Source organism: Ursus maritimus, unplaced genomic scaffold, assembly GCF_017311325.1.
Source record: "Ursus maritimus isolate PB19 unplaced genomic scaffold, ASM1731132v1 scaffold_15, whole genome shotgun sequence".
Classification (NCBI taxonomy): Eukaryota; Metazoa; Chordata; class Mammalia; order Carnivora; family Ursidae; genus Ursus; species Ursus maritimus.
Genome location: NW_024423897.1, coordinates 27,972,380 through 27,992,220, shown reverse-complemented (window position 1 = coordinate 27,992,220; position 19,841 = coordinate 27,972,380). Strand labels below are relative to the sequence as shown.

Here is a 19,841-nt window from a genome sequence, read left to right as displayed (position 1 = left end):
AAGGGAAGCTGAGACAGCGTGATATTTATGCCCACCCTAAATCCAGACTATAACAAGATTATATATGCAGAACCAAGTGTTAGACAAACCTATGTTCTAGAGCTTCGGTATCATTAGTTATCATTGTAATGTATCGCTATATTAGAAATTAATCATGAACAAATGGGCTTTAAGTGACTGGAAGAACATTTTTATAAGCCAGATTGATGGTTGCTTCTCTCATGTGGTAGTGCTGTAATGGGATTCAGTGTTCATTTGTTTGGTTCCTGGGGAGCTCTCTGAACAGAGTATTTTCTACAGTTTATTTAAACATATTTGCATGGCCTGCAAATATCGAAATTTCAAGACCTTCCAGTGCCCTTCATTGTTTGTTCAGATTTTATAATCAATGTTGCAAATATCAGATGTAATATTTTCATGATTTTGAGCATGTTGAATTATAGATGAATGGCCTTGAGCCCCCTGCATATAAAGTATAAACACAGACAGTGTGACTCCTTTGTTCTTACTTCAGGACTTTATACAGTGCAATAAAATTCCATTACGGTGATTTGCTTCATACAGACACATTATAGGTCAAATTAGAATCCCTTAAAATATTACGTATGTAAAAAATCTATTCCATGAGTGAAAGGCAAGTGTTATTCATCATTCCTAAAATCAGACTTCTAAAAAGACTTAAGTTGATTGGATTTAGGTTTGTTTATCTTTAGTAATACATTAAATACTTCTTACTCTGCCAGATTTTAAGAATCATTCAGTGTACATGGCAAGGGAGCTATATATATATTTTGTGCACTCCTTAGGATGTAATATGCATATATATTGAGCATCTGGGACACACCAGTGAATAAGATACATACAGAAGTTATATCTAGTAGGGGAAAGAAGCATTGATTTGATGTTGACCCCAATTATAGCTATGAAAAGTTTTAAGAGGGGGTCATAAGGGGCCCTCTGACAGTGTTTAGTAAGGGGTCTTAATCTTGTCTGCATCAGATTGGACAGAGTGAGGGGAAGCTGAGAGAGAGGCCTCTAGAAAGTAAAAATGCAAACTGATTGCTGAAAGATGTATAGGATCTAGCCAGGAGATATAGAGGTGTTTCCCCATTTTATTAATGAATATACTCTTATGTGGATTGTGAAATACAGTTTTTAAATTAATTCTAGTAGTTTTCCTCTAGAGGTATATTTGATTAATATGAAAACATTTATTCCAGAAGAATTGGAAGAAAAGAAAGCAAACCTCATCAGCAATAACAACCATCCAAGAAGGCTTCTCCCCAGAAAGTATACCTTTATGCCCCTCTCCCCCAACAAAGCCCTATACAACTATGAATACACTTTAATAAAGATATGTACATCCAAATTTTTAATAAAAATGGGGTGACAGTATTATTAGATTACAGTCTACATCCCTTTTAAGTGTCTGCAGACCTTCGTAATGGATATACCATTATTTATTTAACTAATCCCTGCTTGTGAACCTTTTAGTTACTTGTAACTTTTTCACAACCCACACGTATTTTAAGCAAAATCTACTGTATTTATAAACTTGACTAAATCAGTTTAGCACCTAAATTAATCTGAAATAGGGAGGCATTCATTTGTCAATTTTTTGCTTATGTTTGCATACTAAAGATGGTTCAATGAGAATTGGCAGTACAGACATTTAACTTATCAAGATATATATTCTTTACTGAAAAAAGCTCGTTTGTAATGCCATGAACAGGACTAATTTGCATTATGATCAGGTTTTTTGTGTTTTTTTTTTAATAACTTAGCTTTTATCCCTGCAGGGTTTAAAAATAGCTACATTAATCAGAAACCGCTTTAGATCAGAGAATCTCTGCAGGGTCCATTGTTTCAGTGGAAAACATCCAGTGTCTTTTTTGCTCATTTTCAAGTTTTTGACCGTTTTTCGTTGTAGTCTTCCTCCCGAAAGCGTAAATAATTTACAAAGGTAATTCATCAAAAAATGCTGCCGCAAGAATGTTAATTGGCCATAGAGGCCTCCTTGAGTTTGCAGATCTAGGACCATGAGCTATTGAGGTGATTGAGAAATTTTTATTAAAAACCTTGGATTGGACTCTTAAAAGCCTCTATTATTTACTTCTCTGAGGTTAGGAAAACAAAACCAATAAACTCTCCAACACATTTCATCTTTAGTATCTATGCAATTGGGTGAATTTCTGTCTGGTTGAGGATCCCAACATTTGCCAAGGCAGGATCCTGTCCTGACTGAAAGTGACCTTTCTCACCCTCTTGTAACTTTGGGAACCTATCAGCCAGGTGTTAGGCCAGTTTTCTTGGGAGAGATTTGTAAGCATTACTTCCACATGTAAAGTCAATCCTTGTCCCTCAGTAGTTGCTTGTCATTTCTGATTAAATGAAAATCATTTTCAAATATGATCTTAGAGGGGTAGCTTTGTTACACAATTGATTTGTCCATTAATGTTCTGGTAAAAAGAAAGGGAAAATTCTTATTGAACCTATGAAAATAACTATGTGGTCATGGAAAGTAAGGGCACTCATTCGTTTCTGAATTCTGGAGAGGTCAGTGAGAATTAGATGCTGTCTTAAAATGTTTTGTTTCAGTTGAAAAAAGCAATGTCTACCAAATTGAAAGTTAGGTATAGCTTAAGAGGAAACAAAAAGATGAAAGTCTTCCTCATATATCCATTAGAAAATAGAATATTAAGACAGCCTCAACAATATCTGAACAAATACCTACAATTAAATGGTACCCATCCATTAATTCAGTCTTCTGTCATTCTTGTTTCATTGGGTCTAGGGTCCGTGGAGTCTGCCTCCATGAATCTTCTCCTCGCACAGGAAAAATCAACATACTAGTTCAGTGTTGAGTTTCGACCTGCATTCAAAACTGGTTATTATACTTGTTACAACTGCCACCTTTCCTTTGCTAAAACCATTTGCATGGCTCCTTTTGTGTTATGTATTTTTTACTTTGAGACTACCTTTTAGTTACATATTCACTGGCTAGAATGAAACTGCATTTGTTAATTGAATATCTAGTAATCAGTTAACTTTGTGGTCAAAATATGTCATATTTAAGTACAGTACCCTTGTTTTCAAATAATTACACTTTCCACATTAATCTTGTGAGAACAAATCATTTTTCAAAAGCTTAATGAAGAGTGAAAGGCTAATTGATTGTAGCAAGCACTTAGAAATACTGTTTTCTAGTCTGAAAGTATCCTCTCTCTCCTGCTGAGTTGCTGACTACCCAAAAGGTTGTAGTCCAGAAACAAACAAGAAGAGCAGTGGCTGGGACTACAGTTTTCCAAATCCAACTGTATATACATATATACATATTGAAACAAAATAACAAACCAAATGCCTATGAAGAACTAAAAAAATCATTTAACCACAAAGAAAAAAAACATACCCTAAAGAAAATGGCCTATGTTTGACAAACTGAAAAATAATAAGACCTGTGAACTTGCAACTTTTCTTGTGTAGTATCTTATTTACTACAGTTGATTTCAGGTCACAAGTTCTATAAAATGTGTGAATATTATTTAAAATCCTAAGTGAATCACTCAAGTAAATCCTAAGTAAATCACTTTGTAACAAAAATCATAAAATTAAATTAAGGCTCTATGTTTATGGGTTTTTAGTTTAAATAGCTTGTAGATGTTCACATTGAAACAGCTCAAGCAGCTTAATAGGTCTGTGTACAAGTTGGGATGATTTTGCTTGAAAAACAAAAAAATGTTTTAGGCTGGCTTAAAACAGCAAAAGGTGGGGGGCGCCTGAGTGGCTCAGTTGTTTAAGTGTTCGACTCTTGATTTGGCTTAGGTCGTGATCTCTCAGGGTCATGGGATTGAACCCCACATGGGGTTCCACGTGGAGCACGGAGTCTGCTTGTCTCTCTCCCTCTGCTCCTCCCCGACTCACACACTCTTTCTAAAATAAATAAATAAATAAGTAAAATCTTAAAAAAAAAAAAAAAAAAACAGCAAAAAGAAAGTTATTTGTTCCTTGAAAAGTACATTTGATAAGGAGATTTAGGTTTAGTTTGATCAGGCCTCTGCTTCCATCTCCAAAATTTTCTGGGCTCTACCTTTCTCTGTTTACCACAGGTGTTAAAAGGCTACCAGCCAAAACTAGGCTTATCTGATTGGCTTAGCTCAGCTCTTTTCTCCCATTTGCTCAGCTCTTTTCTCCCCTGGGAGAAGGGATTCTCCTCCTGCAAACCCAAGGGCTTGGGAGGGGAAGGAGGGGCATGGATAGTAAAGATGTCCATTACAGAATTATTTTGTATCTTTTCATGCTTGAGTTTTGGGGAAGGGGAGCGAGTTGAGAAATATGTTTATTGATTGTCTCCTCTTATTACACAAGCTGCTTTCTTCCACTTATCATCTTCCATGTAATCCTCTTGACAATACTAAGAGTAGATGTTATCTCACTTCACAAATAAGCAGGAGGTTAGCCAGTTCTTTTTCTCAGGCTCGCATGGCTTGTAAAGGCATATTCTAATGTCTGTGTTCTTTCTACTGTGCTCTTCAGGCTGTAAACTAAATCACGGTTGCTAAGTAATTTTGTGAGGAAGATTATTCCAAGTTGGAAAGCTAAAGGATTTATACATTTATTAATAAACATTCATTCCACAATTAATTACAGTGTTCCTGCTATATCCTAGGCATATGATAGTTGCTGGGAGGTTCAGGTGAAGAAAACAGGAGTGCCTTCCATTCTTATATATTTCCTGGAGGAAGCAGATGTTAATGTCATGCAAATGAGTGTAGAATTGCAAACTGCATAACTGCTGTAGAGTAAAATCTAAGTCGGGGAGGGGTGATCACAAAGTTTCTTCCTAGGAGGTGACATTTGAGTTGAGAACTGAAGGATGAGAATGAGTTAAGGCAAAAAGGAGGAGAGCATTCCAGGGAGAGGGAATGAGGCATGCTTAGGAAGTAAAGGGGATCCTTTTTGTTGGAGTCCAGAGAGAATGCAGGACAAGTTGGGGATGAGACAAGTAGGTAGACCAAATCCTTCAGGGTCTTCAGGTGGTATTAAGAATTGTCCTTGATATTCCACAAGAAGTTATCTGGAAAGAACTGATCTTACAATACTTTAAGGATTTGAGAAAGTTGCCGAGGTAATAGCTTAGTATTTGTTGTAGTTATCTCTGAATATTTATAGTGTTTTCTTAAAGCATGTTTTCTTGCCTCCACAAAGCCTTACTTCATTTTTAGAATTATTTGATCATATCCGGCTTTCCAGTCCTGGCATGTTGTGTAAATCATTAGTAGCAGCCACGTGTAACTCGAACCTAGATATAAAACCGTGGCGGGAAAAGCATCTACATTTTAGTGAATATTTATCAAAAAGATTGTTGAATTAGTTGCAAACTGCACAGAGAAGAAAAGTCCGGACATAAAGCTTTGGGGAGGAAATATGGAAATGATATTTATATGTAATAAATTTAATGTTGATGACTTGCCATGCTCTATCCATTGAAATTGCATTTGTGACCTCCCTTTTATTTTTGGTTATAATTAAAGAATAAGAGAGAAACGGAACTTTATTTAAATATGCAGTTGGCTCTCTTCTTTGACTAAGGCAGTATAAAAGAAAAATTTTGCTCATACCATATGGCATATTAATATCCTAAATAAAGCATGCATCTGGGTTACTAAGCAAAGTTGGACGTAGGTCCTTCGAGTTCATCTCTTTTGAGAAGATGGTTTACTTAAAATTCTAAGCATGTGACCTATAATATAATATTTAAGCATGAAGTTGCTGACTCAGTCAATTCCCTAAAAGTCACACAAAGGAACAGCATTACTTTAATCTTGTTACATCACTTACTGAAAGTATAACTTTAAAAATTATCAAATAAGCTTTGAATGTATGAACATATGTATTATTGAGTAACAACATTTATCAGGCAAGCATCTTCACCCTTTTACCTTTGTAAAGGGTAATATAAATTGTCCTACATCAACAATTTATTTCATTGGCCAGAAAGATATGTCTTGTCTTCTGGAGTGAGAGCTTAGTCTCTTGTCTTACTGTTGAATGCTGCAGAAGAGGGGCAGCTAGGAGATATATATATATATATATATGGTTGTCATTATAGGCCTGACTAAACATGCTTGCTCCTGGCACAGAATATATCATGTCCCAGCAAATCCCTGCTCAAACATTTTCTATACCACTTTCCAGTTCTGCCTAGGAGAACTGACATTTCCTTCTATACTTTCAAGATAGGAGTAAAGATAGGTTTCAAGATAGGTTAAAAAAGGACTTTCCTGTGTAGTACTCTCCTGACAAGTAAACTAGTGAACTAATGATCAGTTTGAAATGCTAACATTTCTACTTGTTTGTATTGAAAGTAGCTGTGATGCTTCCATTTTTTTGGAGCAAAGATCTTCCCCTACATAGTGTCACTGAATTTCAACTCATGCTGTCAAGACTGGTAATAATGCAAGTATCACCTTCAGTATGTAGATTTGAAAATGAGAAATACAGAGAATACCTATGATCTGGGCATTCAGAACCCACTCTGTTTTGGATATCACAAAAAGCCTATGAAGAGAAGGTGACAGAAGAGCCTGATACTCCCTTGCACGGTGGTGTGGACCCACAGGGAGAACTGCTGAGTTACCAACATTTGCTGATTTTCATCAAATATTTCAGCACTTGCTGAAGTAATACATAGTCTGTCAAGGACTGTCATGGTATATCCTCTAGAAATTTTGGAAAAAGATATGATTCGTTCGTTTATTCAGAAACTATTTTTTGAGTGATAAGTGACTGTGTCGAAGCCGGGGGAATTTGAGGATGAGAATGTTTGGTCTGTACCTTCAGTCTAGAGATGAGGTGGGACATAGCAGAAGAAACACCCAAGTCTGCCTGGGTTGCTGGAGAAGTTTCATAGGAAGTCGTCCTTGAGATTGAGTCTTGAGGGGAGTGGGGAGTGTGTTGCAGGAAACTAAGTCTATGTGTAGGAGTAATAATAATGATAAGGATATTTACTAATGAAGCAGCTAATGTTTATTGGAAACTTTGGTGTGCTTGGTGTCTTTTTTTTTTTTCTTTCCTTCAAAGTGTTTTACATGTATTAACCAGTTTACTCCTTCTAGCAACCCTAAGAGATAGAAAACTACAGATAGGAAACTGAGTCAAAGAGTGGAAGTTATCTAGCTCTAGTCACACAGTTGATAATGGTGGAGTCAGATTTCACATCCAGAGCCTGGAGCCATTTTCCTTTGTGTGATTAAAATGAATTGTTTTGGTAATGGTAGAATATGAAATATTTAGCAGTTCAGGTCTCTAGGTATTTGGTAGGGTTTTGGCTGGTCAGAGAGTTATGGGTCAGATCATGAAGAGCCCTGGAAGACATATTAAAGAATTAGCATTAATTTTATAGAGTCAGTATCTGTGTTTTTTGGAAACAGGGTCTTGATGAAAGCTTACTTTCATCACAATCACTTGGCGTGCTTTTTAGAAATGCACACTCCAGGTCCCACCTCAAATCAACTAACTCAGACTTACCCTGCTCCAGAAAGTGGCCAAGCGTCTTGCACCCTGATATGGTCAAATAGAAAGTAGATCTATAGTTCCTAACAGCAGGTGCTGCTATTATTTGCCCCAAATTTCTTGGTATTTAATTTGTTGAGTTGAAAATTAATGTAAAGAAGGCGCAGTGAGTTCTGTTTTGTATGAGTTGGGTTTAGTTTGCTTGCAGAATATCCCATTGAAATGTGGGGGGAAATAAAAAAGCTGCCCACCTGATTTGGAGATGGGGAATTTTTGAGCCTTCTGCTCATGGCTGGTAGGAGACTCTCATGGGTATAGTTGAGATTACTCATGTGAAAAAATAGAGCAGTCAGGACTGGAAAGCATTGAAATAGGAAAACAGCATGAAATGTGAAATATCAAAAGTCAAGAGACTCAGAAAAGCATCTTCAAAAATAAGAGGGGACCCAGGAAGATGTGGGATTCAGGAGCCAAGAAAGGAGGATTTCATGATGTCTTTATTTTTATTTGAATGCGCCTGAGAATTTGTGTAAGAAAAGGACCAGGAAAAAAAAAAAAAGGCCAGTGCTATTGTGAAGCAGCAGAATGTCGGTGGGGTCCTAGGAGTGGAGGCCAGGTTGGAGTGTCCACATGCGAGTGGGCAGGTAGCAAAAAGGGCTTAGTGACTCTTGGCAAAACTTGATTTTAAGAAGGCAAGTGGAGTGATAATTAGAAAAGGGAGAGCTTAAACATTACAAGTTCCTCCCCTTTTTATTATTTCTTATCATAAAGATTGAAAAAATACAGATACAAAAAATAAAGTTCCCTTTCAGCCAATAAACAAGAGATAACAAATGTTGAAATTTGTCATTATTTTTCTAGCCATGCTTCTATCAGTATGTATTTGTAGTAAATAAATATGAATTTACATATTTTTAATGAAAATATGTTGTAGCTGTCTACATTTTTGTATGTACCTTAATGCATCAGAAACACGTGTCTCTTTCATTACAATATTATTTTACACCATTACTTTTTCACAGTTGCCTGGTGTTACATTATATGTACGTAATAGTCTATATAATCCTATTACTGGCATTTTTGACTTTCTGGGTACGTCTTCATTTTAATAGTGCTACCATTAATATCTTCGTGAGTAAATCTTTTCACACGTCTGTAATTACAGATTTTTTTTTATTAATTTCAAATTGTGGAACAAGGTCCCAAATGGACCCTTCACTTATGGCATCTATAAATCAACTAGACGGTTTAGTCTTAGATAAAGGAACAGACATTTCCATCTTCCTGGGTGCAAAGAGAAAGTATTAGCTTATAGGTGGTTGGTGGGAGAAAGAAATGAAAAAATGCCTAGTGGGAGTAGCCATATGATGATCTATTTTATCTTAATAAGGGTAGTTGAAAGGGCGGGTTGTTACAGGATGTTAGAAAGTTGTGAAGGTTTGAAAAATCTATTAAGAAGAAGACACAGAAGAGGGTATGAGGGCTTACTGAGCAAGGTTGTGCAGAGCTGGCGTGGATGCATAGATGCTTTCGATCCACTGTCCTCTCCAACAGCATTCATAGCCCAAGTGTAGGGAGTTGAGAAATGATTTATCAGTGGTTGGGTGTTCTAGGTCTGGTAGATAATCTGCATGGGAAAAATAGGGGTACACGCTGAAGGAGTTGAACATGGTATGCGGAGAGCAGTTAGGGGTCTAATGTCACATAAAGAAGGAAATGAAGCTGGAAGGGACTATGAAGAGCACAAGGAGTGAAAGAAAGCATGGGAATTGGTGGGTGTCAGTGAGTAGGAATAAAAGAGTGGAGGCTGAAAAGTTATAAAATTGTGGCTAAAAAGTGGGACACTGGGTTGAGATTTTAGGAGAGCAATTATGCTTCAGGCCAGGGTCCAAGGTGTAGCCATGGATTTGGTGAGCTAAAATTAAGGGAAGATGAGGTCATGGAACCATATGCAGCTTAACGTTGTCCATATGGATGTGGGTGATGTGAAGATTTTTAAGTAAAGAGGAAGAGAGTGCCCTAGAAATTCCTAATCCTGGATAAATGACAAAACAATTGTTAGCTAATAATGGTAAATGATGAGGGTGCTATAGCTCATTGACTTGGATGTTTAGAAAATGTTTATGGAAGATAAAAATGATAATGAATGTGATAGTGAAGATTTTGGGAAGTAAATTGCATCAGAATAGCAGATGTGAGCTTCTAGCATGCCAAGTCACCTTCCAGCTTGAGATGCAAGAGTTGGTTGTAGAGATGGATAGCCAGACAGGATCTTTTTCACCCTGTGACACTGAACTGGGGAAGAGGTATCAGAGTGCATTTTCTTCTGGTAGGTTCCCAGGAGGTCTGGGAATGGGGTAGGGAACATACATCCCCAGGTCTAAGCTGTTGTCTTGCAAGTGGACGTGAATGTACAGAGCTGAGGCCTGCAGTCAGCAACATTGTTGAGTAGAATGGAGGACTGGTGGCCAGGAGCTGCAGTGTTTTGTCAGTTTCTGCATTTTGCTTTTTTTCATGTAAATTTTTAAAGTGATCTAACTGGGAAAGAAAAGCTATGGAAGGATTGGTTTATCAGAGAGATTGTTTTAGAGAGTAAAGTAAAAGATACAATGAAATACTGGGTTTTGCTCGCTTTGTCAAAACCCCCGGATGTAGATGAGAAAGTATGAACTCAGAATCCAGGACTCTTGAGTTTGAGGTGGCAGAAACATTTTGGGGCCCACTTGTAAAATACAGCCACTGAATCCAGTACCTCCGAGAGGTCTAAAAATCTAAAACAATTTTGTGTTCGGATCCGAGTTCCCTTCCCTGTTATGTTAAAACTGCCATTTTCCTCAGCTCCCTACTATTTTTAAAGGATCTTCTTTGATTTGTGAACTTGGGAACTAGATCTAAACTCCGTCTATTCATACTTCTTTGCAGGCATTTCGGAAGAAATAGGATGGTAATGGAGTGAGTGGTGAGGTTACGCATAATAATGACCTTATGAATGCTTTTAATTACAGAAGTAAACACATGTCGAAACAAAATACAGGATTAGGTAGGTAGTGAGCATCTGAAGGCCCCCCAGGATCTCCTTCAGAGGTTCTCGGCAGTAGAGAGAGATCTTTGGTAGGGACAGTTGCTTTCAGAGGAATAAGAGGTGGAAGCAGCCATTTTATTTAAGAAATGATTAAGGTTATAGAAATAATTTATAGATTCTTGTCTTAAATGTGTGATATTAAGAACCTGGGCAGGGGTGGGGGGTGGGGAAGGGACGCCTGGTGGCTCAGACAGTTAGGTGTCTGCCTTCGGCTCAGGGCATGAGGGATTGAGTCCTGCACCCGGCTCCTTGCTCAGCGGGGAGCCTGCTTTTCCCTCTGCCTGCTGCTACCCCTTCTTTTTTCTCTCTCTCTCTGGCAAATAAATAAATAAATAAACAAATAAATAAATAAATAAATAAAATTGTAAACAAAACAAAATCAAACCCAGTGCTGTGCAGTACAGGCAGTATATACCAAACACAGAGTGACGGACTGAATTCCTCTGACAAAGCATCTCAGTATAATAGTAGTTTAGCGGAGTCTAAAATTTTGAAGGCCTTTTTTTTCCTGAATCAGAATTCAGAGCTTGCTCCACCTTTCTCTTCCTTCACGTGTTCACCTTTCCCACTCACTTCCTCATGATAATTTTGTCTGCTTTAGTATTCAGTATGTACAGCACATGCTACCCTTACTCCTGTATCTATTTAAGCTTGGTTTTTTGCTCCCCCCCCCAGCCCTGCCTATTAGGTCCTTTAGCTTAATCATCCATGTCTGCTTGTACTAGATTGTTTCCCTAAGAACTCTGTAAGCCACAGAGTGAAACTGATTTGGATTTTACAGCCCTGGTGATTTTCCTTCTGGTGTACTACCAAGAAAATGCTATATAGCACGGGAGCTGATGAGTCATTTTGTAGGGCTTTTGCTTTCTATTTTGTATTTGAAAAATTAGGTATGATCATGAACCCGGAAATGTCTCTTAAAATCATGAGGATAATACAACCATAAGATAAAATCATCAGTGTTAGTTTAGGTCTCTGATTAATGTAATATGTTGTGATTTTGAGTAAATTGAGTTCTCCAATAAACATTCATTCATGTAACATTTCATTTTTGTAAATTTTCTTTGCTTGTACTGGAAGCTGACTAGAATTACTTAGCACCTGCTGCTCTGTGTCTGACGTTGTTCTGGGGACCTTACACCTGTTAAACCACTAAATCATCACAGCAGGCTTGTACTGTAGGTCTGGATTCTCCCATTTTACGGGAAAGAGATTGAAGCTGAGGGTGTTGAAGTAAGTTTTCGCATGCACTCAGCTACTGAGGCTCAAGGCTGGAATTTGATCTCTGTCTGTGTGGCTCTGATTACAGCAGGCTCCCTAATTGGAGATAGACATGGGAACGTATTAAGGCTTCCTTTTGGGTTTAGACATTCAGATGGATGAGAAATGAAGCCAACTCCTGTTGGTTGAGATGGTAGGCTATTGGGAATTAACTCAGCTTAGTATTGAGTAAAATCTCTGGCAAGATCCCAGGCTTCTGTCACATAGTACTGCCACATGAAGGGTTGCCTTGATCATCGATAATTTCATTTCTACATAGTGTAGTTCCATTGTCTAAGGGGATGACTTGTGGGAAAATAAATTCATTGAGGTCATAGTGTGTATTTCCCCCAGCTTATTTGAAGCATCACTGGCGTGGTTATTTTATCTTCTAATTCTTGGCGTTTGATTCAGGGCCATGATTTCCAAAGCTGGTCTCTTGGCTGGGCTCCAACATCTGCCATTTGTTCCTGCCTTCTCCTCCCCGTTACTTACCTCCCCACTGATAGTTGCTCATATTTTGCTACTACAGTCGCTTTTGAATCCAGTCTCCCTCATCTTCAGTCTATCCTAAATATCGCCAATCATAGTAATTTTTTCACAATACTAACTTTGCGTCAGAATCCTGTTGTGCTTCATGTCATACTCTCGGATTCCATTTGTATAATGTTATTGAAATGACAACATTATAAGAGATGGAGAATTGATTAGTGGCTGTTGAGGATGTTGGGATGGAGGGAGACAGGTTTGACTCTAATGAGCGTAGCATGAGGGAAATCCTTGAATGGTCAAATAGTTTGGTATCTTGATGTACGATAGTGAGTACATGATGCAAATGTGATAAAATAACCTAGAACTATATGCAAACTTTATCTAATGTCAATTTCCTGCTTTTGATATTGTACTATTGGTGTATAACATATAATTAATGGGGGAACTTGGATAAAGGCTACATGAGACCACTCTGCTATCTGTGCAACTTCATGTAAACCTATAATTACATAAAAATAAAAAGTAAAAAAAATTCTATTGTGCTTTAAATTGTTTAAGTTCCTGTGTCTGTCACATTCTTTATGTTCTACATTCTTTGTTTCCTCCTGAATTAATCATACAAAATCATCTCCTGATTTTTTTCTACCTAAATCTTAGCTAACATTAACACGTTTGTCTTTTATCAGGTTACCAAGAAATGCTTTTTGAGTTAATTAAACAATTAAATATACTTTGTGAAAGAACAGTATATCAATAGTTGGTCTCATTACTAACCATCTTGTTTTCCTACTCACTTCCTTATTCATTCTTGTCTTTGTGTAATCTCTTTCCATGGACAAACCCCATGTTAGGGGTTTGATTAGTCGAGTCTGGCAGACTTGGGCTTGCCTGGGGGGGTTGCATTGTCTGTGGCCACAGTCACATAACCCAAAGTCCACTCACAAATCTATAAGGCAGGGGCTCTTTGAGGATTTAAGATTTAGTGTTATAAGAGCCAGATGAGCCAGGAAACCCAGGGTACGAACTATGGTGAACCACAACAATCCATCCACTCACATTTATGGAGACTAGTTTTATAGCACAGTATATGATCTTTCTTGGTGAACACTGTGTACCTGAAAAGAAAAACATACTGTGCAGTTATAGTTTTTAATGAAAATCTGTTTTAGATTTTCTATGTCTTTAATGATTTTGGGGAGGTCTAGTTCTATTAATTACTCAAACTATGATTGTGGAGTTGTCCATTTCTCCCTTTATCTGTCAGATTTTGCCTCATGTATTTTGAAGCTCTGTTATTAGGTGCATACACATTTATGATTCTTGTGCCTTCATCCTGATGAATTGACCCTTTTATCATTATGAATGATCTCTTTGCATCTTGGTCTTGAAGTCTTTGTTATTAATTTAAACACTTAAGTCTTATGCTTACCATTTGTATGGTATAACTTTTCCCTCCTTTACTTTCAATCTGGGCCTTTAATGTGAATCTCTTAAAGACAGCATAGAATTGGATCTTTCCTTTTTTTTTTTTTTTAATCCATTCTGGCCATCTTTGCCTTTTATTCAGCGTAATTCGTCTGTTAGCATTAAATGCAATCCTTGCTACAATTAGATTGAGGCACCATTTACTGTTTGTTTTTCATTTGTCCCTTCTGTGTTTTGTTCCTCTGTTCTTGCTTTCTTTTGGATTAAATGTTCCAAAATGATTTTAGAATTCCACTTTCATCTATCTATTGTTCTTTTTAAGTTTATTTTTGTTCTAGGGATTACAGTATATACTTAATTTTTCTTAGCGTTATTGTTTAGGGTTAGTATTACAACATCTTATATAAGATGTAAGAACCTTGAAACTGTGTATGACCATTTAGCCCCTCCCTGACATTATGCTGTAATTGTCATGTGTATTACATTTACATATTTTATAAATCCCACAGCGAAATGTTAGAATTTTTGAGCAGTCATGTATTTTTAAAATATTAAGAGAAAAATAGTCTTTTATACTTATAATTTCTGGTGCTCTTCATTCCTTCTGGATGTTTGATTTTCTGATACCATTCACCTCGAGAACTTTGGGATTTTTTTCTACTTTAGGTTTGCTGGGACAAATATCTACAATTTTCTTTTATGTGTGAGTTTTAAAATTTATCTTCATTTTTAAAGATCTACAGCTTGAATATAGAATTCTGGGTTCATAGTTGTCAGCCCTACCTTCCCTCCCCCCAGTTCTTATCATTCCATTGTCCTCTGTTCTCCATGGTTTCTTATGAAAACATTAGTTCTTATTTTCTGGTATGTAATGTGTCAAGTTTTTGTCTTCTTTTAAAAATGTTTCCTTATATTTGGTTTTCAGCAGTTTGACTCTGTGTACCTGGGTTTAGCTTTCTCTGTACTTACCCTGTTCGGGGTTTTCTGGGCTTCTTCAGTCTGTTCATTGGTCCTTCACCCAAATTGGGAAATTTTCAGCCCTTTTTTTCCTGCATTTTTCCTTCTCTCTCCACCTCCTGAAACTTTAGTAATACAAAATGCTTGCCCTTTTGCTAGCTCCCACAAGACCCTGATCATCTGTTTCTTCTTTGGATTGGATTTTCCTTCCTAAGCATATTTATATTAGCTGTTTTAACATCATTGTGAGCTAATTCCAGCCCTTGGGTCAAATTTCCACTTGAATACAGGTTAGATTTTCCTGCTTGCTCGTATGTCAAGTAATTTGGGTTGTATTGAATTTACTTTGTGAATGATACTTTGCATTGACTCTATTCTGTATGTTCTTTCAAAGAGAATTGATTTTTTTTGTTTTGTTTTGTTTTTTGGTCTTAGCAGGCAGTTAATTTGGCTGAACTTAAACTAAATTTTGACTTTTCTCTGGCAGGCGGCAGTTCCCCTGATCCATTCAGAAAGCTATAAGTGCTGAGTGTCATGCACTATAATAGGTGGCGGTGTTAAAAATAAAGATAGACATGGACTCTAACCTCCAGAGACTTACAGTCTAGCTGACAGAGATAGGAAAGTGGACAAGTAAGCCTGAGAACTTCCCATACGTCACTGAGGTAATAGCTAAAGGCGGCAGGGTTCCTGAGAAAGGAGTTGTGAAATTGTAATAATGCCATTTGAAAGTTATTTTTAAAGCAACCCCATCTTTCTGAGAGAACGGGAGAGAGTTTATTTGTTATATATCATGATGATGAGAGATTGGCTGATGAATAACTATTAGTTACACTGTCATCCGGTTGTTAATTCTTTGAAGAAAAGGACATGTTTCAAAAGCACAGCATATTGTGGGGAACCAATATTAAAAATAAATGTTTAAATTCTGAATTGCCATACCAAATAGGAGGAATACTTAGGTTAAAAAAAAAAGAGAGAGAGAGAGATTTCTAAAATCTGCGCAAACACACAAATGATCATAGATTAGGGAATATTAAATATTGCTGAGATTAAAAAGACCTGTCTATACTAAAAGTACCACTGTTGGGAGAAAGATATTTCAAAAACCATTTATACTCATGGAAAATATATCTTAAGAACCTGGAAGCTTCCTATGTCAGATATCAAAGAGGTTTTTTTGTTTGTACTTCTATCTGTAAAAATGAATGGGTAATGTGAGGTTGGGTTTTATTTTGTAAAAACATCTGCCTAAGCAGTAATTTGAGTCTTTTCTCTTTTTTCCCTGTTTTAACAGTGTATCCTATTCAGTACATGTATCTGAAGATTATCCAGGTATGCTTTTCTGCTTCCTATTTTTTATTACAAATACTCGTGTTGTGATTTCTTTGAATATTTTTTTCTTCTGGAGATGGAGAATGTATATAAATATATCTGGGAGCGAAATGTTGGCAGGAAAAGACTTGAAGATCTAGAAGAATTCCGTTGGTTGCCTGTGAGATACATGTCTAACCCTGAGATGCAGTCCGGGATCAAACTAGTGTTCTGATGAAGAGTCATTTACTTGAGCCCATGTGGTAGCTTCAGCCTGTATGTATTTATCTCATTACAAGTAAAACAAAGAGTCCCTGAACTGGTTTAGTTGTTGGATTTGGAACATCATTTGGCTTTTCATAACATGAATATAACCGGTAAGAATAACAGCTAAACTAATAGCTAAAAATAGTAATAGCTAAAATAGGCCTGTCTTCATTTCTCTAAGTATGTGAACCATTAAACAATTCTCACCACAATCCTATGAGATTGTTACCATAACATCACCATTTTCCTCCTGAATGATGACACACCTCGTAAGAAGAAGAGTTGGGACTTGAACCTAGTAGTCCAGAGCCTGTGGACTGTACCACTGCGTTAGACTAAGTATCTTGTACATGCGTGGCTATTCTCACTGTGTGTCTGTCTCCTGAAATAGGTTACTAGGCCCACAAACCCTTGTCCCTAGAAGCAGAAGCCAAGAACGCTGCAGATCCATTTCAAACAAGTGTTTTTCTTCTAGGCCATGGTTAGTCCTATTTTCTAGACACATGTCATCTCATAGAGCCCAGGCTGCAGAATCCAACATTTCAGTTACGACAATTTGAAGACACAAACAAGATGTTCTTCTTTAGTATTTTCCTCACAAGTGATATCTATAATTTTATCTTGAACAAGAGCATAAGGATTGCAGACTTAGAGCAGAAAAAAATACACCTTGATTAGTTTACCTCAGAGAAAAGAGTATAATGCAAGAATCTATTGTTTATCATATTTCGTGGCAAAGAACAGCAAATTTTAATTGCCTATATTTTGATATATATATATATATTTTTTTTTTCCAACGTTCTGACTTAATAAAATGAGATGGTCACCATATACTGTTGTGATCTGCCAGTGTCATAAATTAGAATAAATTCTTATTAAAATCTAGCCATTTATTCACATACTCTCCATGATTTGGATCATATTTTTCTATGTAAAATTACTAGACTGCTGTAAGTAAGTTTGATTATATGTACTCTGAGTATTTTTAAAAGATAATTAGTTCATAAGGTAGCGTGAAGATGTAAAACTTACTTCTTTGGCATTTAGGCTAGTATTTTTTGTGTGGAAGTTTATATCATGCATTTAATCTTTTTATAAGATCAAATGTTACATTTAAAAATAATTTTGTAGGGTCACCTGGGTGGTTCAGTTGGTTAAGTGTCTGCGTTTGGCTCAGGTCATGATCCTGGGGCCCAATGTGGGGCTCTCTGCTCAAAGGGGAGTCTGCTTCTCCTTCTCCCTCTGCCCCTCCCCCTGCTTGTGCTCTGTCTCTCTCTCACTCTCTCTCTCAAATAAATAATCTTTTTAAAAAGTACCATGATTAACATTAAAAAATAAAAATTAAAATAAAATAAAAAATAAAATAATATAAAAATAAAAAAATATAAAATAAAAAAATAAAATAAAAAATAAAAGTAATTTTGTAAATCATAAACTCCCTTACAATTATTTTGCTATGATCGCCACATGTGTTAAACATAGTATTCTTTAAGACCATTGTAGAGTTTTACAAGGGGAGTTGTTACTAAAGAGATGCTTATTTTTTAATAGTAGTATATGAAGTGTTCTAGGCAGATTTCATTGGAAGTAGGAAGACAAAATATTTATGAAGAAAAATTTTTTGTAGATGATTTTGCAATCAACTCTCTCCCTTATGATGTTTTTGATGCTGAATGTTTGCTAAATAAATATGTTAAGAAAATGAGTTACCTCACTATTGTAAATATTATAATTATTGTGCTTCCCATCTGAGGCAGCTCCTAGAAATGTCAATCATGAGAGGACTTTAAGTCAGGGTGATAGAAATAATGCCACAAATCAAAACCCACCTTGAAGACAGTTAAGTGAATAATTCAGTAGCACAGGAAATAGGGCAGAAGATGACTTTGGTAAACCAAGCAAATCAAATGTTTAGCTCCCTCTTGTGGCCAAGAGGTATCACTGACCTTTTCTCACCTTGAGGGAGGGAGCCCCTCTTGGAAACGGAATATACAAAAATTGAAACTTAAAACAAAAACACTGGTTATCATTTGTGCTTTTTTTAAAACAAATTCCCATCCTGGAGAAAGTCTGTAGCGAATCTGAAAAATAATTTCATTTCTAAAAATAAAAGGAGTGTAAATAAAACACAAGTATGGGTGAGAGAGATTAGTGCATTTAGGAGTCAGATTTTGAATTGGTTGATGTAACCCATACACGGTGTACCGAGTATTTTCATGCACATAATTGAATTGAATCTAAATGTCAGTTTGTGTATAGGCAGAACAGAGGCTGTCATTACATTTTATACTTGAAGAAATATGCCAAGAGATGTTCAACTGTATTTCCCAAGGACATGTAGTTTGGTGGTAAAACCGACTCTATAATTCAGTTCTGAAGGGATAAAGAAAGGGGGGGTAATCAGAAGGGGGAATGAAGCATGAGAGACTATGGACTATGAGAAACAAACTGAGGACCTCAGAGGGGAGGGGGTGGGGGAATGGGATAGACCGGTGATGGGTAGTAAGGAGGCCACGTATTGCATGGTGCACTGGGTGTTGTACACAACTAATGAATCATCGAGCCTTACATCGGAGACCGGGGATGTACTGTATGGTGACTAACATAATAAAAAATCATTAAAAAAAATAAAAAAATATAATTCAGTTCTAATTTCTATCACTTCTAAGAGGAAGAAGTAGTGCGAGTATTTTTATGGAGCTTTCTTCAAAGTTAATATTACCATGATAATATTTCCCCATTATTAAATTTTAATCTACATTTATTTGTACTAACATTTTCGTTAATACACTTGATTTCTCAGGTAGATAATATTGTATAAAAATTATGTTTGCTCCCCCTTCCAATATTCATCCTTGTGGTTTTTCTCCCATTATGCTGCTAGAACTTCCAGAATAATTTTTGATAATTGATGAAAGTTGGCAGCTTTGTCCTTTTTAAAAAAATTAGTGATCATGCTTCCATCTGCTTACAGAAAACTACTTTTCTCATTTACCAAGCTTTTTTCTTTCTTTTTTTTTTTTTTTTTGAGTGAGTATTAAGTCTTTCTCAAATTCTTGTTTAACATCTGTTGAGGTATCATATATGTTTTCTCCTTTGAACAACAAGGTGACAAGTTATATTATTAGTAGACATCTTAATGTTGATCTTTAAGAATTAGATGCACTTTATCATATATTTTGTCATTAAAGACTTGACGTTGTACCGGTTCTTCGGCATTCGACAGAACACTCAAGCAAATCTCTCTGAGCCTGGTATCTTTTTAGGGACGGTTCTGGGATTAATAATTGTTATTTTTCTGCCATGATTATTATCTGTTTTGATTTTCTGTTTCTTAGTCATTTTTAAACATATATTCTTCTTGAAAACTCTATATGTTGGTGAAATGTGCAGCTTTTAAAGGCAAAAAGTTGTTTATAATGTTCAGTATATACATCTGAAAATCTTCTGCGTCTCTGTGGCTATTTCTCCTTTCTCGTTTCTGCTGTTTTACATTTGTTCTTGCCTTTTTCTCCCTTTGCTTTTTCTTCCC

At 36.4% G+C, this 19,841-nt stretch overlaps 1 protein-coding gene across 2 annotated transcripts in view; it reads left to right on the top strand.

The window, feature by feature from the left end:
• PARP8 (poly(ADP-ribose) polymerase family member 8) overlaps positions 1-19,841 on the top strand; it is a 174,555-nt gene that overhangs the window by 74,325 nt on the left and 80,389 nt on the right. For both annotated transcript variants that reach the window (XR_005834861.1, XM_008692558.2), the window contains one exon: positions 16,026-16,063. Coding sequence is in view for 1 of the 2 variants with exons in the window: in XM_008692558.2 (XP_008690780.2) it covers positions 16,026-16,063 (38 nt within the window). In the remaining variant the exon portion in view is untranslated. The remainder of the gene's footprint in view (positions 1-16,025; positions 16,064-19,841) is intronic.